This window comes from Labrus bergylta, chromosome 11 (genome assembly GCF_963930695.1).
Source record: "Labrus bergylta chromosome 11, fLabBer1.1, whole genome shotgun sequence".
In the NCBI taxonomy this organism is placed as follows: domain Eukaryota; kingdom Metazoa; phylum Chordata; class Actinopteri; order Labriformes; family Labridae; genus Labrus; species Labrus bergylta.
Window position 1 is genome coordinate 30285144 of NC_089205.1, and position 12847 is coordinate 30297990.

The window sequence follows — 12847 nt, forward strand, 5'->3', positions numbered from 1 at the left end:
GTTTTTGTAACAAACAACTTTAATCTGCTCAATTTTTGCTCGTGCTCAGACATGAACAACATCAGGAGTACACCTCACGTTTTGAAAAGCTCCACTCGATATTCTGTTATATTTCAGTCCTGAAACAACAGCAAGCAGCTGAATATCTGTTAATAGATATTCTGTTAATGTAGGTCTATATTAACTGAATATCTGTTAATGTAGGTCTACATTAACTGAATATCTGTTAATGTAGGTCTACATTAACAGATATTCAGTTAATGTAGACCTACATTAACAGATATTCAGTTAATATAGACCTACATTAACAGATATTCTGTTAATGTAGGTCTACATTAACAGATATTCAGTTAATGTAGACCTACATTAACAGATATTCAGTTAATGTAGACCTACATTAACAGATATTCAGTTATTTATTGGAGTTCAGTACACAATCGGCAGCAAGCAGCTGAACATTTTTAAAACGGAGCCAGAAGGAGCTTCAGTTGAGATGCATGTATGGACAGTCGCTCACCCTCTCTCTCTCTCTCTCTCTCTCTCTCTCTCTCCCCCGCTACCTCTCTCTCTTTCTCTCTCTCTCTCTCTCTCTCCCCCACTACCTCTCTCTCTTTCTCTCTCTCTCTTTCTCTCCCTCTGTTTCTTGGGCCCAGTTATCGTCTATTAGTGGGAAACACTGGAGATTAAATATTCTCAAACAGGTTGTTGGTATAAAGTTGTCATTTTTATTGTGCTGCACTTTTTTAGATTTGGGTAAATGTCAGAGTTAGTTTAAGTGTCAGTTCTAGCACTAGCCCTTAGTAGTCCTATAGTGTGGCTGTCAACAGTCAACAATAAATAACCTCCTGATTAAAATGTGTGTAGAAATAGGCCTACAGTGTATTTTAAGATCTACCATAATGGTGGTACTTGGAGAGCCAAATATTTTCGGAGGTGGTACGTAGTCTAAAAAGTTTGAGAACCACTGGTTTAGAAGAAGAAGAGCAGTTTGATCCATCAGACTAATCAGCTGTTTCATGATACTTTATCTGTTCTGATCAACTCTAAACACATATTTATTATTGATCTTCATGGACTCTAATGTCAGATATGTTGGAGTTGGATCACTGTGTTCACTTTGTGTGTTTTGATCTGAATTCTAAAATCTTTCAATCAGAGACAAAAACAGAAACTCATTTCTTTAACTTGAGTTCAAAAGTGACGAGTCCTGTCAACAAATACAAACATAAACATTTCATGAAGGTGGATTTGATCCAAATGGTTTGATGAAAATAGAGCCAAATGTAATCTGTAATTGTCTTTCATTCATCATTGATGGTTGTCAACACAAACTGTTTCTGTTGTCATTGAAGGAAAGGAGCCTCGAGGGTGGAAGTCACAGAGAGTGATGATAAGAAAGGAGGAGATGAAAACTTGTGATATGAAATATGAAGCAGTCTAAATGTTTGTGTGTCTGTCCATATCTGAAGTGTTGAAGTGATTGTGATTGAAATTCAAAGTGATTATCCAGTGATAAGATAATCACCATTCATCACATCCAACAGAAATGTATCGTTTAGAGCACACACGTTTTGTGACTTCCAGCTTAAACTGGAACATTATACATTTCTGGATTATCACTTTTATTTCAGTTTATATTTTTTATTGTTTACTATTTCAACTCTCATGAGTTTCCATCACCCTCACTTTTATCATCACTTTGTGTTACTTCCAGCCCTCATCCAACATGTGCTGCTGTGTTCTGATGAAGAGAAATGAAAACACACTCACACTTCCTCAGACCAGGTTTCAGTGTGTGCAGTCCACCATGGTCCAACCTGGAGGAAGAAACCAGATCAGAATCTACTTCATACATCTAGATTTAAATCCACCATTAGTTCATCATTCAGAAACAGTGAGACAGCTTCTGTGTGTCTGTCTGTCTCAGAGGTTGCGCTAGACTTTCTTGTCATACATTTTTCATCATAATCTATAACGATCTGTCATTTTCATTTCATATATTTTTATGATAATGAGACATTGTCTATTTATTTATTTTAGCATATGATTATAGAAACAAGTCGATCACATGTTATGTTTAATTTGCAGAACAATCTTACAGATAATAATTTTATAAGAGCATGAAGAGAAAAAGCAACACCGACCCTGTGAAGTCACTTTTATCGTCAATAAAGCTACGGAGCAACATTTGTTTTCCGGTCACAGTTACACGTTGTGGAATACCGTTTTTTAAAACTACGTTAAATAATACATTCAAACAAAACTTTAACATAACAAGACATTTTGTCTAAATTTAAAGAGCATATTGCAGGTTACATTTTTAATAAATGAACACTTAACATTGTCTGATAAAGGCTGTAGAATACGTCAATGTTTGATTTGATGTGTTATACAACACTAAAGGCCAAAATTAGAGGAGAAAGTGTCCGTTTTCAGTATAGCTGTTTAGAACGCTCTTTTTTTCAACATGGCGTCATATGACGTAGCATGGGGGACTCGCGTTCTCTGACTCTGCTTTGATCCAATGTGCAGCAGGTGGTAGTGGGTGAGAGCGGGAGTTTCAGGTCGTGTTTATTGTGTTTCTTCCATTGTTTAACATTTAATTTGACCAGTCAGATGGTTAAATATTGTTTAAATAATGTTAACCTAATAGGAAGAAACATGGAGTTAGCTTTCATGCCTGGATTCGTTTTGTGCAGTTTCAACATTTTGTGACCATCATGCAGATAGCTTAACCATGCTATGAAAACAACCTTAGACAACGAAGTCATGCAAGTGAGGTCAGCCTACAGGACAAGACAATAACTAATTAATTATGCACACTCGCCACCAACTGGACTTGGAGGTCTACTGCAGGTGCTTTACATGTGGTTAATGACAGAGTTGTGTGAGAATTAGAAAGGAGTGGTGGACACCCAGTGATTCTAATCAGTCAAAACCTTCAGATTTTTTTTCATCAATGTTCAAAAAATTCCGTCAAAGACGGAGAATATTCGGTTAACGCGACCTCTAGTCTGTCTGTACCTCAGTGTCTCCAGTCTGCAGTGTGGATCCTCCAGTCCAGCAGCCAGCAGCTTCTCTCCTCGTTCTCCTGGATGATTGTAGCTCAGGTCCAGCTCTCTCAGGTGGGAGGAGGAGCTTAGAGCTGAGGCCAGAGACGCACAACCTTCTTCTGTGATCAGACAACCTGACAGACTACACACACACACACACACACACACACACACACACACACACATACACACACGATCATAAAAAGGACTAAACAGATCTTCATATTTAACTTTCTTTATTCCAGTCCAGCTTCCTCAGACTAAAAGACTGGGAGCTACAGAACAAGCTCAGAGCTTTACAGTTTTAATGTGGTAACATACAGTAACTAAAACTTTAAACCACTCATTAAAGGAACATTTGATAAATGATTCATCAAGAAAATGATCTTAGAGGAATAATCTGGATCAGCTGCACACTAACCTGAGAGTGTCCAGTCTACAGAGAGGACTCTTTAATCCAGAGGACAGCAGCTTCACTCCTGAATCCTGCAGGTTGTTGTTGCTCAGGTCCAGCTCTCTCAGACTAGAGGACTGGGAGCTGAGGACTGAGGACAGAGCTTCACAGCTACTCTCTGAGAGGTTACAGCCACTCAGCCTGAAGAGGATTCAGAAGAACACAAATGAAAGCAATTAAAAACAATAGTTGTTATTTCTGAATAAAGAGAACTACATTAAACCTGGATAGTTATGTGGACACATACAGAGCTTTGTTTGAAGCTTTGATCACAGGCAGCAGCCTCAGAAGAGCCTCCTCTGAAGCAGAGTATTTCTTCAGGTCAAACACGTCCAGATCTTTTTCTGATGACAGTAAGATGAAGATCAGAGCTGACCACTGAGCAGGAGACAGTTTATCTGTGGAGAGACGTCCTGATCTCAGGGACTGTTGGATCTCCTCCACTAGAGAACGATCATTCAGTTCATTCAGACAGTGGAACAGATTGATGCTTTTCTCTGCAGACAGATCCTCACTGATCTTCTTCTTGATGTACTGGACTGTTTTCTGATTGGTCTGTGAGCCACTTCCTGTGTGTGTCAGCAGACCTCGTATGGGATTCTGATTGGTCTCTAGAGAAAGACCGAGGAGAAAGCGGAGAAACAAGTCCAGGTGTCCATTTGGACTCTGTAAGGCCTGGTCCACAGCACTCTGATATAAAAGTCTTGGGTCAGGTTTTTCTCTGGATACTTCAGACCTGGATGTTGTTTGTTCTTCTGACATCAGATTGACTCCAGAGTTGATGAAGGTCAGATGGACATGAAGAGCAGCCAGAAACTCCTGAACACTCAGATGGATGAAGCAGAACACCTTGTCCTGGTACAGTCCTCTCTCCTCTTTGAAGATCTGTGTGAACACTCCTGAGTACACTGAGGCTGCTCTGATATCGATGCCACACTCTGTCAGGTCTGAGTCATAGAAGATCAGGTTTCCTTTCTGCAGCTGCTCAAAAGCCAGTTTTCCCAGAGACTCAATCATCTTCCTGCTCTCTGGACTCCAGTGTGGATCTGTCTCAGCTCCTCCATCATACTTGATGTTCTTCAGTTTGGACTGAACCACCAGGAAGTGGATGTACATCTCAGTCAGGGTCTTGGGCAGCTCTCCTCCCTCTCTGGTCTTCAGCACATCCTCCAGAACTGTAGCAGTGATCCAGCAGAAGACTGGGATGTGGCACATGATGTGGAGGCTTCTGGATGTCTTGATGTGGGAGATGATTCTGTTGGCCTGATCCTGATCTCTGAATCTCTTCCTGAAGTACTCCTCCTTCTGTGGGTCAGTGAACCCTCTGACCTCTGTCACCATGTCAACACACTCAGGAGGGATCTGATTGGCTGCTGCACGTCGTGTGGTTATCCAGAGGCGAGCAGAGGGAAGCAGTTTCCCCCTGATGAGGTTTGTCAGCAGCACATCCACTGAGGTGGACTCTGTGACATCAGTCAGGGTCTGGTTGTTTTTAAAGTCCAGAGGAAGTCGACACTCATCCAGACCGTCAAAGATGAACACAACCTGGAACTCTTCAAACCTGCAGATTCCTGCTTCTTTGGTTTCAGGAAAGAAGTGATGAACAAGTTCCACCAAGCTGAACCTTTTCTCTTTCAGCACATTCAGCTCTCTGAAAGTGAATGGAAATGTGAACTGTATGTCCTGGTTGGCTTTGTCTTCAGCCCAGTCCAGAGTGAACTTCTGTGTTAAGACTGTTTTCCCGATGCCAGCCACTCCCTTTGTCATCACTCTTCTGATTGGTTCATCTCTTCCAGGTGAGGCTTTAAAGATGTCTTCTTGTCTGATGGTTGTTTCTGGTCTGTGTGGTTTCCTGGATGCTGTTTCAATCTGTCTGACCTCGTGTTCATCATTGACCTCTCCAGTCCCTCCCTCTGTGATGTAGAGCTCTGTGTAGATCTGGTTCAGAAGGGTTGGGTTTCCTGCTTTAGCAATCCCCTCAAACACACACTGGAACTTCTCCTTCAGGTTAGATTTCAGTTTTTGTTGGCATACTGCACCAAACGGTCCTGAATAAAGCAAGAACTGAAATCACTGAACAGATCCTGATATAGATCACATGACTATCTGAGTTTAGAACTTTAAACCTCTTTGTCCTTTTTCTAAAATACTAAATCTGTTAAAATGTTCTTACTGCTCTGCAGACGGTCAGCCAGCTCCTCCTGCTTCATTCTCCTCAGGAAGTGGAGAGTGACCTTCAAAAAATCCTCTTTACAGCTTCTCCCCTGCTCTTCATCCTCACTCTGACTCTCTAAGCATTCTGGGTAATCTGGACTCAGAACTCTCTGGACTCTCTTCAGCTCGTTCTTCACAAAGGTGACGATGTTCTCCTCCAGCAGCTGGAACAGAAGGAGACACTGGATATTTAATATAAACTGGTAGAACTCAACATGTGATTCATCTGTCAGTCTGAAGGTCAGCTGGTCTAAACAGAACAATAACTTAGCATTAAATTATTGTAATGGTAGTAAATTATATAACAGTGTGTTGCACAGACCATAAAGATGGAGTCCAGGTCTGTTGGATTCTGCTGGTCTGATTGATCTCTGTGAACCTCGGAGCTCTCCTGTTGAACTCTGTGACACAAGAAAACAATGTGTCATATATTATGAAGCTCTGAACCAAGATATGAGTCTTTAAACAACAGAGTCAGAACGTTAACTTCACTTTCACATCTCACCTTCCATCAGCAGGACGTCCATCTTTAAAATCAATAATGACATTTTTAGACCGGTCACTCTTCATGGACACACAGCTGGTTCCAGGAGAGTCTGGTCTCTGTCTCTTCATCCTGATACAAACAAACAGCTGGTTAATGAAAGCTTATAGAACAAAGATCATTTTTAATCAGATTGTTCCAGTTCAAACTAGCAGATGGATAATCAGTGATCAGGAGGCAGAGCTGAAGTTCTCCACAGCTCTCTCTGTTTCTATTAGAACAGTATCTCACTCAGAATACAGACAACACTGTGTCTGTCCTCAGATTCTTTAGACTGATGGAATCAAAGTTAACAGAAGAAGACTCAAACATAAACACAGCTCAGAAAGATGACACCAGGAACAATAAAGGTTAGAAGTCCAACCTGCATTTTCAGAGAGAAAGAACTCAGTCCAGCTACAGACAGATGTTCATGAAGATACTACCAGTGGCCACCAGGGGGGGCAGAAGGACAACCTGAGAGAGTGATCTGTAGGAACAGGAGACTGGCTGGACCTCTGAAAGAGAACCATGAACAAGCCGAGGCCAGACTGTTTATTGGGAAACAGGAGCAGGTGAGGGACAGACTGTGGACTGAAAACAGATGTTGACCAGGCTGTCGACGTGGAACGAGGCAGGATTGGTGTTTGGTTAAAGGACTTCTTCTGTGTCCCCCACATGAAAATAACTTTGGAAGACATATTCTATAACTTAAAAGAATATCATCTTGTTAAGTATGTTTAGTATTAGAAAAGCTTATATTAATAAAATACAGTATATCTAACTTTGACTTAATTAGATATTCTGGTTAACATCGAGCTAGATTGAACCTGAAAGGAGCTACAACAATGGTTTATCATATCTCAGCAGAGGAACAAGATTGTTTTCTTTATTTTGAGGATAAGACCACTTAGAGAACTTCTGGATTCAAGAAAGTTCAAAAAGGACACAAGTTAAAGTTTGTTCATAGAGAGCAGGAATCCTTCCTCTGTCTCTGATGATTATAAAAGTGTTCTTGTCCTGAATACTGGACTCAGTGTAGTTAATGAAGCATGTTATGACTGTGGCTCTTATATTATGAGCTTTGTTGTTGAAATGTGTGTCAGTGTAAATTGTTCTACCACCCTGCTGAGGGTTGGTGCTGCTCTACAGGATGTAGAGCGGTTTGACCCAGATAACTCAGACCTCTGCATCGATGATTACCTCGGAGCGATTAACCTGTGTCTCAGTGAGGTACCTGATGCATCCACAAGAGAAAAACTCAGGCTGATCTGGAAGACAACTTCCAAGAGTGTCCATAACTTCAAGACTACCCTTCACCCTGAGATCAGATACCAGTACTCTGCGCTCTGCAATGCTTTGCGCCAGGAATACTCCACCTACATTGACCCTGCATCTGCCCTTCTTATTGCTTTCAGCATACTGATCTGCATATTTCCAGGGACGTGAGGCTCCAGGTTTGGAAGAGAACCCAACTTTCAAGTCCATCTTCATGCACAATCTGCATGGCTGCGTGCGTTCAGATGTCACCCTGCATAGTCGTACACATCATCTTAGTATGAAAGAGATCAAGAGATTCCCACAGGCGGTTTGGCAGACACGCTTACGTCACGTGTCACGTGAGGGCAACAAGTTGCCTCGTGCTAGGAATAAGAGACCATATCACCGGCAGAATAGAGAACAGAGCCAGGGGGGTGAAGGTGGGACTCAACCACAGAGTAGGTTCCAGCCTGGAGAACTGATCGCTACCAGATCTGAACGGAACTCTCGGGATGGCCGTAGCCTGAGACAGAAGGGTAGGTATAACCGGAGTTCCTACGAGCTCCCTAAGGAAGCAAGTTCTGACAGTTCTGCCAGGGAGTTGGAGCGCATGAAAGATGTGGTATGTCAGGGGGTCTCCCTCGCTTACAGAGAACCCGATTCTGACTCCACGTAGGAGTGGGGGTGTAGCCTCCATTCTGGAAACACAACAATGTCACTCTACCGACATGAATGTTTCCTAGTCCCTGTTTTGTGTTTTGACATTGGTAGGGAGACACATAATGTACCTGTACATTTACACACCTACATGCCACAAACACCTTCCCACAGGCTTACTTAAGAGTTTAAAACTCTTGTTGTTGTTTCAGACCGCTGCGTCCTATATGTGTTTAGTGTAACAGCATTATAACTGGGTATTACTCTTCTGATCAGAAAGGCCAGTGTAAGCCGTATTAACTTGAATTCGGCTATTGGTTTGTTTCTGTGAATGAAGGGAATTACTCCGAGTTGTGGGAGTCGGACTGTGATCCGGCCTCTTCAGGCACGCATTTCTCTTTTATTCTCTTTTATCCTCTTTTATTTCCCCTTCTACGAACATATACACACACATATTCCCGTGTAAACGTACATCTGGAGACTAACTCCAGACACACACACACACACACACACACACACACACACACACACACACACACACACACACACACACACACACACACACACACACACACACACACACACACACAAGCCTTTGCTTGATAATGTTTGTTGCTTAGATTAGTTTATGATCGTGATTTGTTTGATTAAGTTCATTGATTTTGGATTGATGTTGCTTTGTTTAAATAAATTCTGTTATAATTTAAGAGAGCAGTTGTTTGTGATTACTGGTGTATTTACATTGTGATGTAAGCTGCCTACAATTTATTAAATATAGTTATTCATTATTAATAATATTAGTAATTAAATAACTAATTTGAGACTGATTTGAGTGATATTTTGGTTATATTTACCTGATTACAGGTTGGTGCCCCAAAACGAGATTAAACATAGTTTAATGATATTTTATTTATATTATTAATAATTAAGTATAATTATTAAAGAATATAACCAAAGTTGACTTGATACAACCCCAACAACATGGAGAAGAGTCATGGACACATAATGTGCGTCCTAATTGTCATTTTTGCTCAGCAAGTATCCTAACTGAGTGAAATGATCCGGTAGCATTTAAGAGGCGGCCATGATTTGTCTTTTAGTAAAGACAAAACTGTTTTCTCTAATCTGAACCTGACACAATTAATTACTGAGCCCACAAGAGTCACTCCTACTTCTCAATCTCTACTTGACTGGATTTTAGTCTCACATCCAGATAGAATTTCAAAAGCTGGTGTTTTGTCAGACTGCTTTGTATTGTGTGTGGAAGATTAAAATACCTAAAGCTCCACCAAAATGTATTAATGTTAGACAGAATAGAAAAATGGACCCACACATGTTTATTCATGATTTAGTTGCTATTAATTGGGAGAGATTCCAACTGATACCTGATGTCCAAAATGCTTGAGGTTTCTTTCTATCTGAATTTAATAAAGTAATTGACAAACACGCTTCGTGGAAACTAACACAAGTGAAAGGCAGATACTTACCTTGGATCAACTCTGAAATTATATCTCTTTTTAGGCAGAGGGATAAAGCATGGGCTAAATTTCGGCAGACAAGGGATCACACTGATTGGGAATTGTACAGGAAATTAAGAAATGTTAGCAAGACTGAAGTCCGGAATGCTAAGTCTAATTATTATAAAGAATGTCTGAGTAATAATTTAAGAACTCCAAAACAATTCTGGAGCAAAATAAAAAACATTCTCCATACACCAGACAATTGCAACACTACTCAGCTAAGAGTTTTGATACAATTTTGAATGATCCCACATGCATGTGCTTTCAATCAGCACTTCTTCTCCGTTTGTTCTAATACCCTTCCTAGCAATGTACACTTGTGTTCGAACCCCACTTCCGTTTCAGAAACGTCATTTGACTTTCAAACAATAACTCCTTTAGATGTTGAAAAAGCCTTTCTTGGTTTGAAAGACTGCAGTGGTTCTGGACTTGACGGAATTGAAACAAGGTTCATCAAAATTGCATCTCACATACTCATTTATCCATTGGCCGATCTGTTTAATCTGTCATTGTGCACTCATGAAATACTAGCTATATGGAAAAATTCCCGTATTTCTCCTCTTCTTAAGGGTGGTGACAAACTTGATCCAAATAATTATAGACCAATCTCAATTATCTGCTCCATTGCCAAAGTATATATAACATAATATTTATAATCAATTATCACATTACCTTGACAATAATAATATCCTTTCTCAACATCAATTTGGTTTCAGATCTAATTACTCTACAACTACTGCCCTCTTAAAATTCACCAATGATGTTTTTTCTGCATCTGAACATGATAAACTTACTGGTGCTTTATTGATCTCACTAAAGCCTTCGATCTGGTTGATCATCATCTTCTTTTGGATAAATTCCATAAAATTGGTCTGTCAATGTGTGGTTTTCAGAGGGTGTATATCCGATGTACTCACCCAACAGATAGGTGTGCCTCAGGGCTCAACTTTAGGACCTTTTATTTTCTATATGTGTTTTGTTTTGTTGTTGTGTGTATTACTTTGTTTGTTTCGTCTGTAGTGTGTTATGTTTCGGTTTTGTATTGCTGTGTTGTACCTGTGACTTTGTAAATATATGTATGGCACCCCTTGAAAAAGAGGTGATACACCTGAAGGGGCTTATCCTAATATAATCAATTTCTCAAATGAGTCTTGATTTTTAATTTTTACCTTCCATTAGCAGGCATCAATGACAAGCTGGACATTGATTAAGTCAGAACAGCATAAAAGGAGGAGCTGGGGAGGAGGAGGGTTGCAAATGCGTTTGCAGAGGGGGCAGAAAAAGAAGGCAGGCTATAGCAGTACAAATAAGGCGGCATAAGCACTATTTAGCCAATAGCCTGGCCTGCCTGAACGCCGTGGCCTGCCTGAACTAACGCAATGCTCAATTTCAAGGATAAATAATGGTAGATTACTAAAGGTGTTCTGACATGACTACAATATGACAGGCCATGAATGTAGTTAATTTAACAGCAACATGACATCTACATGAACAACTTCGGGAATACTGCTATCAGAGAAATGTGATCATGTTTGAACTGATTGAACCCTCAGAATAAAGAGTTATACAAGACAAGAAGAGTCAAATGAAAGAAGGTAAGAGATCTGTTTTGGAAGCAGATCATTCCTAATGAGTAATGTTGGACCCTCTGTACCTCTGAGCAGAGGAAATACCTGATATTTTCAGGAAACCTTGACATTTAATTATTCATTATTTTCTCATGACAGACTTTATCATAAACTCTGTTTTCTTGAAAGGTGACCGTTTGAATAAAGTAACAAAATACATTTCACTTTTCAGATCTCACTTTCCATCAGCAGGATGTCCAGCTTTAAAGTTCATAGGTTGTGCTATGGAGCGGTCACTCTTCATGGACACACAGCTGGGTCCAGGAGAGTCTGGTCTCTGTCTCTTCATCCTGATACAAACAAACATTATTAGTTACTGTGAGCAGCAGATGAGACAGTGATGATGATGGAGTGAAGTGAGATCCTCATCTCACCTCAGAGCTTCATGTTCCTCACACAGAGAGGTTTTAGAGGGAGGGACCCCCTCCTCTGTGTCCTCACACTGATCCATAGCAGAGCGCCCCCTGCTGGAAGAGCTGCACTCTGTCACAACAACAACACTGATGGAGTTCAGCTGCTGAAGTCACATCCAGTCAAAGATCTTCAGCTGTGGAGAAAACAGTAGAAAATAAAAAAGTGGCTGTCAGATTATCAAATAATAATGATAAACGCTGGTTGGAGGACCCCCTGTGAAATTTTGCCTAGGGGCCTAAAAGACTCGAGGATCTCCATTGGTTAGATCAATCTGACACAGATATCTGATTGGAAGGAGACATTCAATAAGAGCTGATCATAGAGAATAACTACAGCAGACAGAGTTTGTCTTTATAAATCTATCTACTAGAATCACACACTCTGATTTCACTGCTGTGATTAAAACATAGATCTGCAGAATTAGGCCTCTGGTCTGTGCTGATCTCTGCTGCTGGTGCAGAGGAGTGTTTGTGTTGCTTAGCAACCATCCAGTTTCAGAGAAGTTGTGGAACCAGTTGAGCTGATGAAGTGATTTTTTTCAGTCCTCACTGATAAGGACAGACTCCACGCCCTCCCTCTGCTGTGTAAAACTGTACTGTTAGCATGTTAGCATAGCCTGCATGCTAACTGAGAGTCATTGTGTTCCCTGAACTTCTGCTGTAGTCGGAGCAGCTAATGAACCTGGTGGCTAACTGTTAGCTCTTTTGACACATAAATTAAACAGAGAGTCTTAAAAACAGTGAAAAGAGTCTCTTACCTTCAACACGGAGAACAGATCTGCGTCAGAACGGGACAGAGTCAGAGTCAGCACTGCTGAGACCAGGAAATACCACAGCTGGTTCATCAACATACCAACATACCACAGGGACTTGGGTTGGGAACCGGATGGTCCAAATATGGAAGTTGGTTCTGTAGCTAGAGAGGTGCCAGATTGCTTCCTGAGCACTGCAGAGGTGCCCTTGAGCAAGGCACCAAACCCCCTACCCACCACCAGCTCAGGAGCGCCCTCTGTGGGCCGCTCCGTCACTCTGACATCTCTCCATTAGTGCATGTCTATAGGATCCTGTTTGTGCATGTGTGTGTATATTTCAGCCTATGTGTGTGTTGCATGACTTACAGAGTGT

The 12847-nt window shown here is 41.0% G+C and overlaps 1 protein-coding gene across 9 annotated transcripts in view; it reads right to left on the minus strand.

The window, feature by feature from the left end:
• LOC114919311 (NLR family CARD domain-containing protein 3-like) overlaps positions 1–12588 on the minus strand; it is a 51826-nt gene extending 39238 nt beyond the window's left edge. For 3 of the 9 annotated variants that reach the window (XM_065960454.1, XM_065960453.1, XM_065960461.1), the window contains exons 1-4: positions 12481–12587; positions 11684–11856; positions 11489–11599; positions 6227–6337 (exon numbers count right to left, since the gene is read on the minus strand). In XM_065960454.1, coding sequence (XP_065816526.1) covers positions 6227–6337; positions 11489–11599; positions 11684–11760 — 299 coding nt within the window. In that variant the 5' untranslated portion in view covers positions 11761–11856; positions 12481–12587. Of the gene's footprint in view, positions 1–1770; positions 1818–3024; positions 3196–3474; positions 3649–3754; positions 5556–5680; positions 5886–6043; positions 6123–6226; positions 6338–11488; positions 11600–11683; positions 11857–12480 lie in introns of all 9 variants that reach the window. The other 6 variants (XM_065960455.1, XM_065960457.1, XM_065960460.1 and 3 more) reach the window with 6 other exon arrangements.
• Between the last annotated feature and the right edge of the window lie 259 nt (positions 12589–12847).